Source organism: Rhamphochromis sp. 'chilingali', assembly GCF_963969265.1.
Source record: "Rhamphochromis sp. 'chilingali' genome assembly, chromosome: 11".
Classification (NCBI taxonomy): Eukaryota; Metazoa; Chordata; class Actinopteri; order Cichliformes; family Cichlidae; genus Rhamphochromis; species Rhamphochromis sp. 'chilingali'.
Window position 1 is genome coordinate 30890410 of NC_137938.1, and position 21208 is coordinate 30911617.

The 21208-nt window shown below is 38.8% G+C and overlaps 3 protein-coding genes across 3 annotated transcripts in view; 2 read left to right on the plus strand and 1 right to left on the minus strand.

Annotated features, from left to right (window-relative positions):
* Nucleotides 1–5938: 5938 nt before the first annotated feature.
* nes (nestin) lies at nucleotides 5939–13907 on the minus strand. Its single transcript, XM_080895852.1, has 4 exons — nucleotides 12904–13907; nucleotides 11851–11975; nucleotides 10047–10120; nucleotides 5939–9369 (listed from the first exon to the last, which is right to left on the minus strand). Exons 1-4 carry the CDS (start codon nucleotides 13732–13734, stop codon nucleotides 6548–6550), a joined length of 3852 nt encoding a protein of 1283 aa, XP_080751978.1. The 5' UTR covers nucleotides 13735–13907; the 3' UTR covers nucleotides 5939–6547.
* Nucleotides 13908–15426: 1519 nt separating this feature from the next.
* LOC308405311 (uncharacterized protein) lies at nucleotides 15427–19727 on the plus strand. Its single transcript, XM_080895853.1, has 7 exons — nucleotides 15427–15506; nucleotides 16017–16091; nucleotides 17541–17666; nucleotides 18214–18609; nucleotides 18696–18856; nucleotides 18972–19084; nucleotides 19180–19727. The coding sequence occupies exons 3-7, from the start codon at nucleotides 17618–17620 to the stop codon at nucleotides 19307–19309; spliced, it is 849 nt and encodes a 282-aa protein (XP_080751979.1). The 5' UTR covers nucleotides 15427–15506; nucleotides 16017–16091; nucleotides 17541–17617; the 3' UTR covers nucleotides 19310–19727.
* Nucleotides 19728–20547: 820 nt separating this feature from the next.
* The window catches only part of LOC308406050 (uncharacterized protein), a gene marked incomplete at both ends in the record, with an annotated part of 40896 nt that continues 40235 nt past the window's right edge, over nucleotides 20548–21208 (plus strand). The window contains one exon of the mRNA XM_080896854.1: nucleotides 20548–21208. This exon is cut by the window's right edge and continues 165 nt beyond it. Within this exon, the coding sequence (XP_080752980.1) occupies nucleotides 20548–21208 (661 nt within the window).

Here is a 21208-nt window from a genome sequence, read left to right on the forward strand (position 1 = left end):
TGTTAGTACATTTGAACTTACTTGACTTTCTAAAACAACATGCTGATTTCCTGGAGTTAAATCGCAAGAAAACAATTTGTCCAATTATCTTAATATAACAAGCAATTATTCCTTCATCTCAACATATGTCTCAAAATCAAAGATAATTGCTTTGTGATGATGGGTAAACAAAGCTTTACAGTATGTGGTATCAAAGGATAATTATTTGGCGATTACAGGAAAAACAATGTATGACAACTTTAATGAGCTTCAGAAACACAAGAGAAATAATTAGACGCACACCTTCCCAAGCTCATTCTACTTGCCAGTGTGTTAAAGTCTATTTTTATTTCGCAGCCTACAAACTGAGAGTGCAGCAGAGTGATTTGCAAAAGTGCGATTGGAAGTACATCTGGAAGATGTGATGAGCGTATAAAATTATATTTGAAACAAATTAACAATACAGCTAAATAAATGTTTCTACACATGTCTATATTATCCATAGTCAGCTGTTGCTTTGCACATATATATCCCACAGTTAACAATTTGTGTTAACATCTGTATCTGGAAAGCAATAATGCTACTTGGTGGCGCCATACTGTATGGATTCACACATTCGCCTAACAAAAACACACCTGCTTCAGTCTCAAGAGGAGATCCAATTCCCTTGGGGATTGTGTCAGGAAAGGCATCTGGCATAAAAATCTGCCAGGTCAAATATGTGGAGCTACTTTCCATGAATAGCAGCATCTTACACAGCTGCTTTCAGGAGCATTTGCATGTAGCTATGTAACTGTAGATCACAATGTGCCCACGAATTCAAATGATTTCAACGTGAAAACATGCCAACATGAACTTTTTTCTGAGTATTTTTTTTTTTCAAGAAATAAACCTGAGGGATAAATGACGCAATCGCAGAAGTGCCAAAACCTGTAGTTCCTCACTCGAAAAGCCTTAGTGTTCTCCACTTTGAAGAAATCCAGTCTGCACAGGTCTGCACAACAGATCGCTACATTCCCTGGACACTTTATGAGGTACACATTGCTAATAATGGGATGGATTCTCTTTTGCTTTTAGAATTCCTTTAATTATTTGTGGCATAGATTCAACAAGGTGATTTTAGTTCACATTAACATGAAATCATCAAAAATTTGTACCAAGCAAAGTGTTAAAGAAACTATGCCAGTATTTAATATTGCTGATATATAGTACCAGGCTTGTACAAACCAAGTAAATGTGTATTTTATAAACCCCAATATGGATATTTCTCTCTCTCTTTTTAAATATGTTTTTTAAGATGTTTCTTTATATGAATGTACAGTACAGCACTAAAGTGATAAAGAGGAAGATCACAGCCTGCTTTTTCTGTCAGGGGGTAGAGTAGTGATGTCTGTAATTAGTCGTAGCATTCCTTTTTTCTTACGAATGGGCTTCAGGACAAAAAGACATTTAAATAGTTGGTTGGGTATGTGAGACAAAAAGGGGATACCCACACAATTGCTCAACCAACCCAACTCAGGACTGCTTGAACTGACCGCAGGCTGTCATCTGGCACGTTCAGCTGGCTTGTCCACAGCAATGATCAGGTGCATGTCTCAGATAGACTCATATTCTCCTGGCTCAAGAGGCTGCTAATAATAACCACACACGCCCTCAGACAGATCAGTCAAAAGTCATATTGGACAGTCCAGGCATTGTCTGCGAGACATACAACCCCACTTCCTACTGCTGAGTCATGAAGGCAGCCATTTTCTGACTGTAATCATATCTTTCTAGAGCTTACTGTTCACTGTGTGATTTGAATATGTATAGTAAAAAAAAAACTATACGTGTGATTTTTAAATTTTGTGTTCAGAGTGTAATTTGAGGTTGATCAGAAAATGAGAAGTGAAAGAATTATGACTCAGCTTCTTCCCCTTTACCTCTTATATGTGTCTCTGTGTTTATGGGAGTGGACTGTCGGGCAGCTAAAGTCTAACTTCATTTCTGCGCACTAACTGAATTACTGTGTGGACATCTGGCAGAAACACACAAAGCTATATCAATAGAGGAACTGAACCACCTCTCCTCTGCCTACGCCTCATTCACCTAACGCTGAACTGGACATAAAATATTATAATATCTAATAATCAACTCATAGAAACATGAAATGAATATGGAGATATGGATGTAATTTGTAGGACTGTATAATTCTTGTATATATGTATAATATCAGATGAGATCACATTAAATGGTTTCTGAAGCATTTAATATAATTTTATTAAAAAGTGAATGGACATTTGAATCTGTCATTTTGTGAAGACTACAATAGCTTCTACTACTATTCAACCAGCTGAATATGAACTCAGAACTACAGGTCACAACTTTTGCTAATATTGTTCTCGTGGAGGATTAGAGCTTTGATTCCTGTGTCATTCCTGCAGTCTCACTCATCCTAGATTATTAAAGCAACTTGCAGCTGTCATCAGCAGATTGCACAGCGCGGTGCAACTTCTGTTCTATTTTAACACTGCCTGGAGCCTGATGGTTTGATAGGTAGGATATGATAGTGATATAATATGCTCAAGAGTCTTTAAGCCTTGTCCACACACAGATAGATGCTTCTGTTTAGGCAGGACAGAGCAGGGTTGAGATGCATATGGAATATTTGTTTTAGAGGAACAAGGTGGAGAAAATGAAAAACAAGTGTAATACTTAGAGGAGATAAAGAATAGATCATTGGAGTGCAACAAGAACCTAATGACTTACTAATAATATTGGCTTTAGAGGGTCTTATGAGTTAGTCAATGTAACAAAACATAGAAAGTTAACATACTGTGCATGGTCTGATCTCCAGAAGTGTAACAAGAAGTAGCAGCACAATACTGACCACACCCAGCTAAAAACATTCAACTTGAGTTTGCAGTTTGGGTTTAAGGAGTTGGTTTGCATGACTTTAGCTTGTATAAGTGGGGTAGGTTTACCTCAGGTGGTGGAGCAGGTCATCTACTAAAGGTTGGTAGTTTGATCCCTGGCTGCTCCATTCTGCTCTCCAATGAGGCAAATTGTGTAAAGAGCCTTGAGTGCTCAGAGTATAAAAGTGTTATATAACATCATATATAAGAATTAGTCCATTTACCATTTAAATTTTGCATACAGGCATTGTTGTATATGTTAATTAACAGGAAATTCATGCTGGAACTCATCTCTGCTGACGGTAACATGATTTTGTTGTTTATTCAGTTGTCGGGTTTTAAGCTTGTCAGAGACGTGTGGGGATTTGTGTTTTAAGCATTTAGTTTATGTTTTATGTGATGATCAGGTTAGACTAATTGTAAGCAAATTAGTTTTGGTTTCTAAATTATTGTAGCACATTAATAAATTACAGTTATGAGGTCAGTGGCCTGAGTGTTAACAGGACAAATATTTCTTTAGTTTGTGACAATAAAAAAAAACAACTGCGTAGAGAAAGTGTTTAAAATGTAAAGTGGGTGAGAGATTCTCTGTTGAGAATCTGAACCAGCAGTTTCACCTTTTTCATTGTTTTATGATAATTTATTCAGCACTGAATAACACAGCAAGACATCTCACAACTGAGCAAGATTCAGTGCTTATATTTATGGTCCCCAGAGAAAAACTATTCATTGATATTATTGATGACATCCTTTGATACTATGCAAGTTAACGCTCTGTGCACATCACCATTTTCCATTTGGGGGATTGATTAAGGATAAAATTAAAGATAGCATAGCATAATATCTAATAGCAATATTAAATTGATTGTTTGAATTTGAAAAGCAAATTTATGACCTCAGAAAACAGACACTTGAATTTCTTTGGCTTGTGTCTCATGCATTTATTTTAAAGACAGCTGCATGTGACACAATGGATGAGTGTTGATTTATCTCTTGCTGGACTTTAACATTGGCACCATCTGTTTACTTAGGCTATATGGCTCATATGTCCATGATGTCTTTCATGATGTAAAGGTGGTCTGAAGTGGGAGAAACCTCTTCCTTCTCAGTCTGGCTCTGTAGCTGGCTCCTCCATTATTCATACCAATCAAGAGTAAATCAATGGAGATGGATGGTGGTTAGCAGATGACAACTGGGGCACATGTGTGCAAGTACTACCACAAAGAGTTCAATTCTCTTATAATGGATTTGTAGAAACACACCTCCCCCATGTTAATCAACAGTGACCAATAATCAATAATTGGTCACAGCTGGACCTTTGGTTACCAGTGTTAAAACTAACAAAGAATTTCACTCAAATTGTATGTATTCCTTTAAGGTAGTTGCCCTTTAGAGAATAAAATTATGGCAGAAATCCAGAGAAAGTACCTGTGGTTCAGTTTGCAAGAAACTGGAACACAGCACAAATTAAACCCACCACAACTGGCTCTAAAAGTATTTTGTGTTTCTTATGGTCTGCGGGGTACCCAAACATGCTGTAGTTGTGCTGATAACTTACCTCAAACACAACAATACTTCATTAGTAGCCCAGATTGTGATCACTAGGGAGCTTGTTAGTCAAAACTTGGAATGGAGTATACACATGTTGTTGACAGTATGTTTAACCCTCAGCAACAAGGTTTTTCTATGTTAAGCTGCCAAGGAATATAATGATTCATGCTGCCATCAAAAGACAAATCCAACCACGAAGATGAATAGTGGTCACCGCTGATTTGTGCCAAGTTTCTTCAAATCTGAAAACAGAGACAGGCTTACTTTAACTACACAGACACTTGCATATGTGCAACGTCAAAATTTAAAAAGGGGAGATACCAATATGTCACATTTTAATTATTAAACATAATGTGGTTTGTAGTCATCAAATAGCAAAAACTATGCTATGTGAATAGCTTTGTAACAGATCTTAAATAATGAAATAGTGAAATAAGTGAAATTAATGCACAGATGGGACACAAGCCCAAATCAACTCCATTTAGCGAATGTCTCAGCTTATGTGTAGTTGCTCTTGCTGTTCTCCTCTTAACAGATTAATACATTTCTTCTAGTTTTATTTAGTGACTGAAGAGAGAATGTCTTTGGTAGAACAGCTCTATTGATGGGTGGAGAATAGGAGCATGCCAGACAGCTGCTGTAATGCCATTCCAGCTCTTCAGCTTTGTCATCCTGAATGCAACCGTCCGCAGTTTCCTTCCTAACTGAATCTCCCATTGGGCAGATATGGGCAGTGAGGAGGCGAGCACCCACTGAAATAGCCATCATTGTTCGGTAAACTGACTAATGAAAGACATGAGGGGGGTAGGGGGAGTGGGGGCGGGGTTGTGAAGGAGAGGAGATGAGGTCATACATTGTTCTCTTTCGTACTTTTCCCCTGGTCGCCTCATGGGATGGCTGCATGCTTGCGGAGACCCTCGGTGGTGCTTTGTTGTCTCGCCTGCTTCGAGGTCAGTGAAAACTGGGCTGTTGCCAAGTCCAGGCACATACGAGCTTTACTCCCTTCTTCTATGCAAACCCCAAAGGAAATGGAGATGGATGTTGCTGGAAGGCGGCAAGCAGCTGCTTTTCTTGACCTTCTCTTAAGAATACAGCTGTACTCTAAAGGAAAAGTTCAGCACTTTTGAGAGGCTTGTCTCATTCACATCAAACAGCTTTTTGTTTGATCTGATTTAAACCCAAATAAAATCTACTGGTCATTTATTTGTTATTAAAAGCTTAATTTTCTTATGTTGGATTCTAGCCTGCAGGAAGGTTCTTTAAAAATGTGTAAAAAGTTAATAAATTCAGGTGCTAACTGATATGTTTTTGTAAAAGGCTAATAAGATGTTAATAATGTTTACCAAAAACAAACTTGACCATTAAAATATTTCAGTTTAGCTTTAACCTTTACTAGTGATAAGTAGGAGTATATTTACACCAGTAAAAAATGTCATTGTGATGTGGAATTAAATGCATCGATGAGGGGCACTGTGCAAGCAAATAAGTTCAAAAAGACAAAAAGACAGAATGTCTAGAAGCTATTGTTTATTTTGGAACTGGAACTGTACCGTAGTGCATTATATATTTTCATGAATGGAAAAACCTTTATTCGTTGAGATCAGCCAAATACAAACACAACTATCTGCTTATCTAAACTGATTTATGCCATTTTACCACCAGTTATTCATTTTACATGTGTAAAACATGCACCAAGTCAACTCTGGTCTAGTTAAATGAAATAACTCACTAACAGAAACACTAGCTGCCTGTCGTTTCTTTGAATAGTAGCTCGACAAGTAATTCTACCCTTCTGCTATTATTGATTCCCACTAGTCAGTACAATCAGATTAGCAAACAATCAATAAATGCTTTGACTTTCAAATGACATTCTTTGTTCTTTCATCGTGCCGTTCCCTCATGCAAAAGCCCCCAATCTTTTTCCACAGCATGCACACTAATTGACTGAAACCTTTAAACAATTAGGAATGAGGAAAACGTGAAACACAGCAAATGCTCAGTATGTTTGTAGACAGAATTGGCACATTGGTGGTTAGCGTCACTAAGGAGCGCACCAAGGCACAACTTTGGTTTTAAAGAAAACACACTTTTGACTAACACTACATCTAAAACTTCACACAATTTTATGCTGGTTCCTCTCCAGATGACCACAATTCAGCTTCAGCTTCAGACTCCTCAGAATGAACCAACTCCCCCTCGCTAACATTTCTACCCAACACCTGCTTTACTTGTTTATCCATTTGTTCGTGCTCGCTCTTAGTAGTGAGCGCTGACTCAATATCCACCCTGGACTTGCCGTTAAAGGCATTCTGGTTTTTTGTAATCTCCCAGACTAGGTTGTCAACAAATCCCAGATTCTCATTAGTTTGCTCAGCTGCTTCATTGCAGGCATCAGCTGGTTCACCGGTGGCACCGCTCTCTAAAGAGGACACCCAGAAGTCACTCTTTATGCCAGAGGAAAAGAGACCATTGAGCCCATTGTTTGCTGGATCATTTGCCTTAAAAATACCATTTTCATCAGCTGTACTTTCATTGGGAATCTCAAGGGGCTCCTCCTGGTGTATAACATCACCCTCGTTTGTGGTTTCTGGCACTTTTTGACATTTATCATCATATTCAATCTCATCCCTGGCTTCAGAATCCTCTCTTGGGTCTCCTAGAACTTCCCATTCAGCTTCAGGAAGCTCCTGGCAATCTTTATCACTCTCATCTTGTTCTTGAGACTGACCGATAACTTCAAGAGGGAAAGCATCTTTTACCTCATCCTGAGCTGCCATATCCTGCACATTTTCCTCATCTGTTGTCACGAGTAACACAGAATTTGGATCCACTGAGTTGTTGATTTCTTCCATCTCAGGACTGCTCATAAATTTGCTAAATCCAGACTGATCTTCTGCTATATCAGCATGCGTCACCATGGACACATTAGGCCCACCCTCTTCTTCTCTTTTCTCTGGGGTATCTTTCACTTCTTGATCTTCATAGTGGATGTCCTCTACATCCACAGTGTCTATGTGATGCGTCATATCCGCCAAATCACTGACACTTGGGTTTTCAGAAGTTTGATCTATAATTGTAGTGGAAGATACAAGTTCATGGTTCACCTTTGTTCCAGTCTCACAGTAAGACATGTCCTCTTCTTCCTCTGTTATCTCACGGTCAGACTCGTCATTCGTGTATAGCAGTTGGTCGCCGTCTTGCTGCTGCGCAAAGTGAGCACTATAGCTGTCTGTGCACAGATTTTCTAATTCCTGCTCCACAAGTTTGTCCGTTTCCAACTCTTCGTCATAGGCTACATTTGCAGGTACCATGTGTTCTGTTAGTTCTTCAGTTTCTTCATCTGAATGTCCCTCACGGCCATCTCTGATCCCTTCTTCTGCACTTTCTTTATCATTCACCTGGATAACGCGCTCACTTACAGTTGTACCGTCATCATCATCCCCATCTTTGATATGAGTGTAACTCAGATTATATTCATCATCCATTGTTTCTCCCTCAACTTCTTCACACAGATCTTCCATTGTTCCAAATTTCTTTGCCTTGCTTTCACTCCACGTTCCAGTTCCTGTCTCTCCGATCTTTTTTTCCTGCTCACCTTCACTGGACTCACTCTCATCCATGTGTGACGCCTGAGTGTTGGCATCAGTCTCATCGCTTTTGTATCGGATCAGAGGACGAGTATCAGCCAGAGTGTTATCCTGAGCATAACTGTCACCCTCCACCTCAGTCTTCCAAGACATGGAAACATTTTGAGAGTCTTCATCATCATCATCTCCTTCATTATCAGGAAGTGGAACGAGTTCTTGCTCTAATGCAGCATGCTCTTGGTCATCTGCTTGCTTGTCAATCAGGGAAGAAGTCATAATGTTGCCTTGCTGTACAACTGTAGCAAAATCCTGCATAATGCTTCCTTTCTGCTCATTCACTTGTTCTCTTGCTGATATGTCCTCCTCTGGTTCAGCATGTTGTCCTTTTACTTCATCATTTGTATTGCAATCGTCTTTCTTTACATCAGTCTTCCTCTCTATTACACTATCCCATGTATCCATCTCTTCTCCATCAGGGTATAATTTATCTTCGACATCCATTTGGTTTGTCTCTATCATAGAACAACTTATTTCTTGTTTTATTTCAGTTGGATCGACATCATTTGTAACATTTTCATCTAAATTTTTATCAACAGCTTGGTTAAAAACGCATTGAGATTCTGGGCTGCAAGGCCTGGATTCGGGTGTCGGTTCAAGCACTGCCTCTGTTTCAGAATCTGAACTCTCTTCTTGAATATGCCCTGTATCTTTGCCTGTACACACTTCCCTTACACATGCATCAAGTGGATCCTGTTGCTTATATTGCTCTTCAGCTTCCCCTAACAAAGCTACATCCTCATCAGACTCATCTGGGAAACTGCTGGGCTCTTCTTTCAAATTTGCATGATATGGTGTATAGCTGGGTGCTGTAAACTGGTGACGGCCAACTTCATCATTAAAGGATTGCTCAGTGCTGAGGGTAGATTCAACCTGACAACTGACAACTGACTCAACAATTGGCCTTTCATCAGAGCATTTAACATCAACATCGTTCCAGTCTGCTTCCTCGTCCCCTGATGGTGCTTTAGCATTCGTTTCTGGCTCATTAGGAGGCGACAAAGGCTCAGCATACGTGACTTTTTCACAAACTTCCTGTGGTCTGAAATTTTCAACAGCTCCATCCTGCATTATTTTTGGATAAGGGGTTTCCCATGTTTCTGCCTTTCTTGCATCAGGACATTTCTCTGAAGTCTTTGGTGTTTCATTTGACGTTACAGGTTTTCTACTTAAAAATAGAGTGGTAGACATTACTGTTGGTTCTGCTATGCTGCGAATTGATGAGAGAGAAGTGGTTTTGCGGCTAGCAGACAGCTGAGTCTGGTAATTCTTTTTAACCCCTTGAGAACTGAAAACTGCATCTGTGGAAGACAAGAGCGCAGCTCATGAATACACAATGACCTTAGCTACTGTAATAATAATGATGTACAACAATCATTTCAACACGTGTCATTTAAATGTTACTAACCTAATCCTTTAATCCTGACAGTTTTTCTACATGCTGAGGTATCTCCACAAAACATTAGTCAGTGTGTGTACTTTTCTGAGGAAAACTGGCATCTACAATGCGTTTTTAAATGTGTATTGAGTATGTGTATTGTGTGTTGTCAACCGGGTTTGGACACTAATGGGGAGATATTGATCGCAGTTTCCTTTCTCTGCTGTCTAAGTTACTGGAAAGCAAAGCCATATGGCTCAATAACCTTTGGGGACTGTCATAGCTGGCTTGCATTACAAGACCCAAAGTGCCTACCTCAGCTCAGCCCTTTTAGTCAAGCCCCCCCCCCCCCCCCCACCAGCACCAGTCTCCAGTGAGACTAACGCGATTACAACTGAATCAAACATGTCTCCCTCTCTGAGGAGCCTTTACTTAGAATAATTTCAGCTATACTTAGAGAAAAATGATGAGTTTTAAAGTAGTAAGAAGAGTGGACAAAAGCAAGAGGATTAATGTGACATGCTGTGGTTCTAAACAAGCCAGAGGTAAAATCAGTGGTGATGATGCTGCGGATGTGTTAATACAGTTTACTTTAATTACCTGTGATGGAAATGTTTCTTGGCTGATTTAACACAGACACGTCTCCCCTCAGGCTTTCACCATCCAGCAAAGCTCTGTGGAGATGGACAACAAGACACAATTACGTCCTGAGGTTCCAGGATAAGATTTGGAGGATGCAAACATGATGCTGCACATTGAGCTGTGGGTGGGAAGAGGAGCGAAGGGAGACTCTAGCTGTTCTCAAGCAGAAAGAAAAGACTGAGGTCTGTTGTTATGGTAATGAAGGAAAGGCAGTGCCATTGAGGAGCCATCTGCAGTCCACAAACCTCCTCACATACACAACAACAGGGGGGACTCTCATGAACACACATACGATGACAGCAGATTTTACAAGCAGCTCATGCAGCACTAATACAACTGTTTCCATTCTCATGTTTGAACCACTGTTGTTTCCATTCCAACACATACTTAAATAATTAGCTCTATTACAAAATAATTTCTTCTTTTTGGCATAGAATCACAATTGAACATGGTATAAATGACATTCAGATTTGTCCTCTAGTAATGTCCTGTCTCCATCTGCTCCCCTACGCTGTAATTCTAGACTCCCATAGCTGAGAAATTGGTAGCTTCTCACTAAAGGGTGAGGGTCAATATTTTGAGGGTGGGGTGGGGATGTGGGCTATAGAGCTTCATAATGGATAAGTTACTCAGTTCAAGGCAACAGAGGCTGCTGCTTCAAAGAAATGACCTTCCAGACAGGCTGCTCCCTCCGTGGGCATCTTTTCCTTTGTCAGTTTCTCTAACTACTGGAAGAGACAACATATCCCCTGTTACTGAGCTTCTAAGTGGGTTAAATTAATCATGCAACTCATCGTTTACATGGTAAACTGAGCTAATAGCTAAGCTGTATGCATGTGGAGTTTGAGTCAGTTTGCAATTCAAAACCTATTTAAGTAAATCTTTAAATCATATTTTTTCCACGTCAGTTTGGTTCATTCTTAGAGTTTTGCAGGAAAGCAAAAACACTGATTGTTTTGTGCATTAATAACCAATTTACAGACAAAGACTCTTTCTGAAAACTGATTTTGGAAATATGATAATTTAGCCATTTAGTGAGATTCTTCGAACACCTATCAAAAACACATGAAGCTGCACTTGCCTCTAAGCAAGTCAAAATCAACTGCAAGGTGCAGCCCCAACTGTCTGACATCAAGCAGCTCAGTGTTTCAGATCACCCTACCTGGTGAAGCAATATTGTTTTTACATTGCACTGTAAAGCACTGATGCTATATAACAGCAACCTGGATACGGGACGTCTAAGTCAATGCACAGGCCGACTTCTTTAAATAGAAAACGTATGCAGATCAGTCTAATGTTTCATTTTAAATCACAAAGAGCATGAAGCATCTTCAGCCACAGATAATACAGAAGGAAGGGGGGCTGGCAGACACAGCATTAGACAGTCTCTTTATTAATAAATAAAACAGAAGACCTTCTGCAAACTGTGTGAACCTCATGCAATAGTGGCATTGCGAAATCAGGTAGTACTGCTGATGAAATAATGACTCACAATAAATTTGACAGAGATAAATATGATAATTTTGTAACCACTAATCTTATATTCTGTTACTGAAGCACACAAGACAAACTTTATTTCACTTTGAAAGATACTCCATGTGCAAAGTAACCCATTTTTTTTGATACATTACACACTCATGAAAAAAATAGTAAAAAAAATTCTAAGGTAAAGTACACTTTAGCTTCTACTTCTACTATCGGGTAGAAAAATAAGTGTTAAAGGTGCTTTAGAATTGACAGTGCAACAGGCAGTTCAGTGTACCTGTATGTTGCTACTTCGAGACCTAGAGACATTTTCAGCTGCGTCAGGCCTCGGTTCTCCATTATGATATGATTGATCTGTTGACCAAGCTCATGCTTCTCCACCTCTAAGGACTCCAAGTGCTCCTGCCAAAACAGGAAGCAGAAGAGGAAAAGGAAGAGGTTAAAAAAAAGCATTGGAAAAGAATTCAGTGTTGTGCTATATTAAGCAGGAATAAATCTCCTTGTTCTTTTGCTTGTTATATGTGGTGGGTTGTTTACAGGCTTTTATTATTACTGCATCTAAGTTATTCAACCTGTTTTACTTATCACACTAGCGTGCTTTTAGATTTACACACTGTTACAAGCAATATAACTGCCTGCTAGTGATCTGGGACCTCAGTGAGAGAAAAAGAAATGCCATAAAAAGTATTTAGTGTAGGTGCTTCACCCCTCAGACCTAACTGTGACCCAGAACTAATCCCATCAACCCCAGCCTACAAATACGTAGCCCCCAGTTGCTTTCATAACCAAATGTGTTCATTTCATCAGCATATAAAATGTGGATGCCAAGGGAGCAAAATCCCTTGGGGGGGAGAGGACTCATAAATGCTTCCAAAAGCCTTTAGTGGAGCTTCTTGCGTATTTTGCTGGAGGCCTTGAATATTTCCAGGAAAATCTATATTCAAATAAAATGTATCTAGTATTCTTGTTCTTTTTACTGAGTATTTGATCTCTTAGGACATGGCTAGTCAAATGTAGTGACAGTAGATATCCACAGACTCTATTTTGTCCAGCTGTCACGAGTCACATGTTCAAATTCCACTGTGGTTTGTCCATTTGTTATCTTAGACTGTGACATTAACCACAATGACTTATTGCATATTTCACAACCAACACCCAATGATTTTGTTGGCATTCTTTTCCAACCAGTCAGAAGTTGCCTAATGTGTGAATATGCGGAACAATTTTCAGTTTCAAAGGGTAATAATTGGATTGAATATCATGTACATTCAACTATTGCAACTGTTGTAATAACTGTTGCATCCCAACATGTATGGATTGTTTCACTCACCTGGAGCTGCTGCATCTCTTGGCTGTATTTGTCTGTCTGCTGGGCAACAGTTTTCTCCAGATGCTGTCTGATTTCCTGAGCTGAGATGATCTCCTTCTCCAGGGCTTGGAGCTTCAGCTGGCTCTCACGTTTCTCCTGACCCACTTGGGTCAAACGGCTCCTGGCCTGGTTAAGTGACTCCTCTAACCGAGTCAGCTGGTCCTGATAAGCCTCTGCTGCCTCCTGCCATGCTCTGGTGGCACTCTGAGAGTATTCATGCCCCAGCTGAAGGAGATTCGGTGTATGGTTGCCCTTTTGAGAAAATGTGTAAGATAATGTAGCTCTAGAATGGGTCAGTGTGGCTTCCAGGTGGGCTACATCCTCCCCATGTGTTTGGATCAGGAGTCTCATCTCATGCTCCAGCTGGTTGACCTTCTCTCTAAGCCAAATCTGTGCCCTCTGTTCCTCCTCCAACTCCTTCCTGCTTTGCTCCAGCTTTGTCTTGGCCTTCACTTTTTCTTCAGCCTCCCTCTGTCTCCACAAGTCCAGCGCTTGAAGTTCCTCAGTCAACTTGCCAACTTCCAGCTCTGTGAGGACCCTATCTCTCCAGACTGCATCTACTTCCAGTCTTGCCTGCCGCAACTCTTCCTCCAGGCCTCTTCTGCGTGTCAAAGCACCTTGATTATTGTGTCTCATAGCTTGTATCTCCTTTGCAAGCAGCATGTTTTCCTCCTCTAGGAGTTTAACTCGGTTCAGGTAGGTCCCGAGTCGTCGATTTAGGTTCAGCATTTGCTGCTTCTCCTCACCCAGGTGGTTGGTGTGGGTGGTCCTTTGTAAACTGTGGAGCTCCATGTCAGTGTTAAAAATAAGAGATATGAAAAACTGAAGCCTCACTCAAAGGTATGCTGATTAGAAATTGGCAACTGCCTATATCCCTGTATCCAGGCCTGAGACAGCGTGAGAGTGAGGCTTCTGGGAGACCCCTGAAATGTGACTGTCTGCAAGAGGGTTTCCTTTCATACTAGGCTTAATGAAGGGGCCGGGCACATGGACAAAAGGGGAGGGGGGTGGAGAGGGAGGAGACTCAAGGCTGGAAAGGGAGAGGAGGGGAGGGGAGAGGAGAGGAAGATGGATGGAGTGACTAAGTGGGATGAAGGAAAGCAGATATGAAATGAGATAGAGGGTTGGAGTAGCAGGGGTGGATATAGCAGTGAAAGGGCAGAGAGAGAAGCAGTGATCTAATTTATAAAATTAACTCTTTCACCACTGGCACTTTTTTCTAGCTGAATTTGAGCTGAGCCATGGAACCTTCCATACTTCCCTCTCCTCTGTATCCCACTTTATTAGGAATTTAAACCTTTAAAGGACTCAGTGTCAATACGTTTTTAGTTTAGACTTCACAGTATTAAGCAGACTGAAACAAGTGATCTTGAAAACCCTAACCAACAGTTAATACACATTTTTATTTAAATAAATCTGACTAAATTCACAGTGACGTATATGAATCGTTAACCCTGATAATGCAAAAATAATATGAGCTTATGAAATCCATAACCTTATTATGGAACAAGGAAGATCAAAGATAAAATGTGTGTGTTAGCAAAAGTTGAATCAAGCTTTGGTTTGGTAACTATGAACTTCTACAGCTACAAAATAGTGAGAGCCTGTCACCATCTACAAGAAATCATAATTAGGCCGATGCCAGAAAAAAATTTCTTGGGCCGAACCACAGGAAGAAACATATAGTCTATGGGCCAAGTTGGAAATAAACCTACTAATAACAGCACAGAGGGATGATAAATTGAATTGCTTTGCTTCACAGTTTATATAAAATCAAAATTTAATGTCTAAGGTACACATTAGGTATCTGTTAACAACATATTCACCGCTCACAGTAATAGTATTATCTTTTCATCACACTGTAAAGTGTTTGAGGTTCTTCCAGCCAGACATGTATGCAATTACATTTAAAGCCAAAAGCAGAAGTTGGTGTTACAAACAGACTTAACATAACTCAGGAAAAAACAACTTCTCTCATGTATGTCCTGTGGTTCAAATACAATACTCTTCTCCGTCTACGAGTCACAAAAAACCAAACAGAAAGACTGTAAGGATGGCAGAGGACGAGGTTAACTACGCATCAGTTGTATTTAAACCTAACCAACAACAAAGATCAGAAGGTAAGTTAAGCCTTTCAAATGTACAGCGTAAAGAAAAAGAGATTCATAAACTCAGAGTACTTGTGTAGTCTTTTCAGTATAATGGATGTGAAGATACACACTATTATTTTCACTTCCTGTTTAAGCAACCTGCACCGAAGAATACAATGTGACCAAAAAATGAAAAAAGATTTCAGAAGAATGTAATGAAGCATATTTAAAGGTTTTTAAGGCAGTTGATCCTTTCTTCCTCTTAGGCAATAGTTATAAGACAGGGGGGAAAACATGGATTAAAGATACTGTAATGTTAAGTCCAAATAATGAAATGAGCATTAGAATGTCTTGTTATTTGATAACTTGTGATTACTAATTCATTTTTAAACCTTTCAGTTAAAAGGGAAGAAACAGTGTATGATGAAGTAAAGGTGCAAAATAAGGCAACAGAACAAACTCCTGTCACAAATGGTGAGTAGTCAAATGAAAAACATGAAAGCATTTCTTCATTTTTCCCCGCCTGGTTCTTTTGCCATCAGAATTGTTGTCTAAAGGCCAAGAAAGATGCCCAATGGATTCACTCTACCAAGTGGACCATCCCGGCCTTGCCATATTGGTCCATTTGAAAAGAAAGAAAAAGCGAAAGAAAAAGAGATTAATCAACTCAGGGTATTTATGTAATATTTTCAGTATAATGGATGTGAAGCCACACACTAATATTTTCACTTCCCATTTAAGCAACCTCCACCAAAGATTACAATGTGACCAAAAAAAGAAAAAAGATTTCAGAAGAATGTAATGAAGCATATTTAGAGGTTTTTAAGGCAGTTGATCCTTTCTTCCTCTTAGGCAATAGTTATAAGACAGGGGGAAAACATGGATTAAAGATACTGTAATGTTAAGTCCAAATAATGAAATAAGCATTAGAATGTCCTGTTATTTGATAACTTGTGATTACTAATTCATTTTTAAACCTTTCAGTTAAAAAGGAAGAAACAGTATATGATGAAGTAAAGGTGCAAAATAAGGCAACAGAACAAACTCCTGTCACAAATGGTGAGTAGTCAAATGAAAACCCATGCAACTGAAAACATTTCTTTTGCAATATTTTATTTTAATTTTTCAATATAGAAAACCCCATCAACAAACAAATAAATACAGCTCAGGTGCTAAGGCAGGGCAAGAAGACAAGAAATAGCACAGTAATAATAAAAACTACCAGTATCCAGAGTAAATCAAATATCATGCATTTGTAACAAACAGAGAAACCACAGTGCCATGACACATGTTCATATAACCAGGGCTTTCCCAAGGTAATTAAAAAACAGAGTCCAGGATTTTGAGAAAACATTTACTGCAGAAGTTTGTAGGTATCGAATATTTTCCATTTGTATGACTGATAGCATGTAATTGAGCCAGACATTGAAGGAGGGAGGAACATCAGACTTCCATTCCTTTAGGATAAGTCTTTTCGCAACCATCATTCCAAGATCGACTGGTACCCGCGTAGTTGCAGGAATAGTTCTGGAATGTATGCAACCAAAAACTGCAAGACGAAGATTCCGGAAGCTTTAGAGTACCAATCAAATAATCTTGACCAGAAATTAGTCAATGAGGGACAATGCCATAAAGCATGAGCCAGTATTCTATCTGATATTTTACATCTGTCACATATGGGGGAAGTTGAAGAATACATTTTGTGTAGTCGAACCTTGGAGTAGTGTAGCTGATGGACAACTTTAAATTGTATTAATTGATGTCGGCTGTTAAAAGGGCAGGAATTAATTTTGGATAAGCACTTGTCCCACATTGATTCCAATATTTCTATACCCAGTTCATCCCTCCAAGCGTCTCTTATCCTCGTAATCCACGCCTCAACACTGTCATCAAACAAATGTACAATTGTAGAAATCAGATGTTTGGAATAAGGAGGGCTCAGGAGCACATTAAAAAAGTTGTGTTAAGTTGGACAAAATGCCTAAGCTGATTAAATGATGGGAATGTCTGGTGCCAGAAGGTCAGCACTTTTACATTTGAAGCCCAATAATAATGTTTGAATATTGGTAAACTCAGACCTCCCTTCAATTTGGATTTATGTAGATGTAGTTTTGAGATTCTAGGATTCTTGTTGTTACATATGTAAGAAGTGATAATCAAGTCCAACTCCTTAAAGAATGAGGAAGTGTCAGCCTATTTGTCTGACAAACTTGAGATTTTGAGTTAGCATTAAGTGCTTATGAAGTGCATTATTAAAAGCTAACTATTCTGTGTTTTTAAAGTCTAAAAACAAGTGCTTTTAACAGTTTGATTGCCTCATATGAATTACAGAAAATTTTCAAGATAGCCTCATCAAAACCTTTGCGATTTGTATTTTTCTGCTGTGAGACAGTGAGACAAAAGGAAACAAAACAAAACCAAATTGTAACTTTGAATAAAACTTATAAAACTTATAAAACTTAAAATTATTCAGAAAGCTAAAATTATATATTTCTATCTGTTGTTTAGCTTCTGCAGAATTCTTGCCCGACAAGAAATCAAACCGTAGATGTCGCCACTATCAGCAGTTGGCTTGTTGTTTGGGCATGCTTTGTATAATTTTGGCATTGGGCATCATAGCAGTCAGTGTCTACCGTAAGTATGAAAACATTCATACATCAGTCACACTTATGGTACTTTCTCTTTCTGATTTTGCAGATCTGTTAGCAAGAAATTTCACAGAAAATTATGCTAAACAATATTTTACAATTTATGTTTCATTTAATTCAATTTAATGTTTCAAAATGTATCTAAAGATACAATTATCCCAAACAAAGCTGTTATTTGACATTGGAAATGTTCTATAGTAACATAATTGGTTTTAAGGTGAGGTGATACACAAGGAAATACAACAGCAGTCATAGGGGAAGTCTTTATGCTGTAACTGGTGACACAACCAATGTAGTTGTGGACTCTGCATTTAAAAAATGAATTCCCAATAAAAATGCATTTTATACTTTTTATTATCTGAGTGGATTTAATTCATACTAAAAGATTTAAATAAATCTAAAAAAGACTAAACTAAAAACGTTTAATTAGAACAGAAGAGGAAATACTTTAAACAGTAGTAAAATGATAATAAATGAATAAATAAATAAATTGAGATCCACCATATTCTAAAAAACAAATTTTAATTTTGCAGATGTCACATTAATTTATGAGATTGATGAAACTGAGCTGAACCAACTGAAAGAAAACCAAACAACTTTAAATGCTGTCAATCATAACCTGACAAAACTCAACAACCAACTCAGCTCAGACAATGAAGACTTGAAGAGGAACCAAACCAAGCTCACACTCCAGATGAACAACCTGACTCAAGTCTTTAATGTCTTAGATAAAGAGGTGACAAACCTGACAAAAGAAAACCAGAAACTTAAAGGGAAAAATGAGGAGCTGAAGACTCAGAATAAGGACCTGGAGGCAGAGAAGAAAAACCTAACAGAACAAACGCAACAGATGACGACACCATGGGATGAGCTCAATGTTAGTCGAGCTCAGTGGAGCATTGATGCCTACTGTCCCCGAGAAAATAACAGTATGTTCCAATTACATTACCTACAATAATACCAAATTTAACAGCAATATGCAGTGATGTTTATTAATTGATCTCCATCTTTGCAGACAGAAAGTGTAACGCTTGTCAGAAGGGCTGGGAATTAAATTCCAGCTGCTATGCAACTAATAATGCTGACCAAGGTGAATGGAAAACCTGGGAAGAAGCTCGAAAAGACTGCAGAGGAAAGATTTCAGATTTGGCTGTTGCAATTAATGAAGAAGAAATGGTAATGACAGCACAGAGAGACTCTTTATTACAGACTTAGTTAAATAGATCTGAACTCAGTCAGCGGTTTAAGCAAAGTATTTAAATATCTCTGATCATTTTCCCTCTGTTTTCAGAAAATTATTCGTGAAAAGAGTTGGCAAAATAATGAAAACAAAGGATACTGGATTGGCCTGAGAGTTGAAGATGGGAAATGGAAGTGGCTGGATGGAAGGAATCTGACTAATAAGTAAGAGACAATTAAAATATTTGCCAAATTTGGAATAAATTAGTTACAATGTACAAGTGTCCATCAACCTTGAGCAAATTTGTTACTTTCCTCAGCTCCTGGATCGACCAGTCATCTCCTTCTGATGGTCACTGTGCAATCTCTCTCCAAAACCAAGGATTTAAATCAGTCAGCTGTGATGAGAAGAACCAATGGATCTGCAAGAAGAAAGCTTTGTCTGTTTGAATGCTGCAAAGTAAATTCTTCAGAAGACTACTGGATATTCAGAAACTACTATATTAATATTGATGTTAATATCAATAAAAAAATATTAATGTAATTTATAAATAGAATATTAAAATGTGAAGACTGATTTATGATTTTTGTATAGTTTTAATGCCAAGACAATCTTGCGGGTCCTTGTTTTCAGTTACCGTCTGTAACCTTGTTAAAATGTGCTTAATTCCTAAAATTAATTCTGAAAAACGAGTTGACGTTTTACCGAAGCACATCTGATCTATTAAAAGCCTGGAGGTTATAAATAAATGGTTTAACATGTGACCCATCTGCAATTGAGCAGGTAACAACCCAGAACCAAAGAACCAAGGTCACCCACAGTAATAACAGACACAAGCATTGATTCAATAAATGTCCTCACATCTAACCAAACACAATATCATACCTCTCACTGTATCATACACATGCCTGTATGTGTAGACTAGGCTCAAGAAAGTGAGATAGGATGGGAATAATGGAAATTCTTTTCAAACATAAAATCATAGAAAAAATATTGTTTATTGAGGTGCACGTGAATTTACTATGTTTTTTATAGAAAAAAAGAGCAGTCACCTCCAGTGTCTAATTTAATCTCTCCAAAAGTTGATTCTGTTCATCTGGACTTATTCTGTTCATCTCGACAAATTTAATCTAATCTAATCTAATTCCTTGAATTATAGCTTTATAAATTTTTTTCTTCCATTGCAGTGTTTGTTTTTGCAGCTGACAAAACAGCAGCAACTGAACATGTTAACATGTGAATTCAATTAATGCTAAGAGGAATTAAAGCACTTTTGAAAGCATACGAGGGTCCAAACCAGTTAAGGTAGATGAGTGATTTTCTGCACTTTCTGACAGTAGTTGACAGAAAATACAGTCCGGTATGTTGCAGAACAATTACATCAAAAACAGAGAACCTCGCTGCTGAGAGACGTTCAATGTTAAAAACTCAGTTGAGTGAGACCGATCATGTTTCAGTCACTGTGGACATTTAGTCAGACCGAAGGATGAGGGGTTTCCTTGGTATCACTGTGCACTGGATACAGAAAGAGACAGAGAGGATGCAGCGGAAATCCAAACTGCTGGCCTTTGACCACTGCAAAGGATTACACACTGGTGAAAGAATCTGTGAGAAATTTGAAGCTATATGTGATGAATACAACATCAAAGATAAACAAGACTAAATTATTAGTGACAATGCTGCCAATATGTGGAGAGCATTCACTGTGTGCTTCCCCACTGAGCAAGCTGAGGAACATGATGATGACGGTGATCATCTTGATGATCCAGAGCTCTGGCACGATTTAACCTTTGGAAGATCAGGAAACAGTAGGTGCTGCTATGGCAAAGACACAGTGCCTGCAGTGTTTTGCATGCACACACTTCAGCTGGTGGTGAGAGATGGTTTGTCAGAGACCAAAGTGGCATCTCCTTCACTTTCAAAGTTATCTAAGCTCAGCTCTCTACTGCACACAAGCACAACATTCAAATATGTTTTTGAAGGTGAACAGAAAGGGATCCGTGCTGCTGTAATCACAAGATGGAATTTAACACTGAGACAAGTAAATGCAGCTCTCCAATGTGAACATCTAAAACTCTGCGCTGTTCTTGAAATGGCTGGGCACAAGGAGTTATTATTCACAACACGAGAGTGGAACCTGTTGAAGGAGATGGTGGACATCTTGAAGCCTTTTGGAGACGCAACAGATTTGACACAAAGTGGGAAAATAGTCACGATCAGTGTTGTTGTTCCATCCGTGCTGTCCCTCAATCACCACCTTGAGAAACTGAAGCCTCAAGTCTGTTTCCTGAGTGGTCTGGTCAGGAGTCTCCAAGCATCTTTGAACAAAAGATTTCTTGGACTCTTTA

Bases quoted from the DNA above. Each gene is read 5' to 3' on its own strand.
- nes (XM_080895852.1), bottom strand. From the start codon at position 13,734: ATGGAGCTCCACAGTTTACAAAGGACCACCCACACCAACCACCTGGGT. The intron at 10,121-11,850 runs GTACACTGAACT...CCATCTCCACAG, and splicing joins CTCGAAGTAGCAACATACAG to AGCTTTGCTGGATGGTGAAA. The intron at 9,370-10,046 runs GTAATTAAAGTA...TGTCTTCCACAG, and splicing joins AAGAAACATTTCCATCACAG to ATGCAGTTTTCAGTTCTCAA.
- LOC308405311 (XM_080895853.1), top strand. From the start codon at position 17,618: ATGCTTTGTATAATTTTGGCATTGGGCATCATAGCAGTCAGTGTCTAC. The intron at 17,667-18,213 runs GTAAGTATGAAA...TTAATTTTGCAG, and splicing joins CATAGCAGTCAGTGTCTACC to ATGTCACATTAATTTATGAG. The intron at 18,610-18,695 runs GTATGTTCCAAT...CCATCTTTGCAG, and splicing joins CTGTCCCCGAGAAAATAACA to ACAGAAAGTGTAACGCTTGT.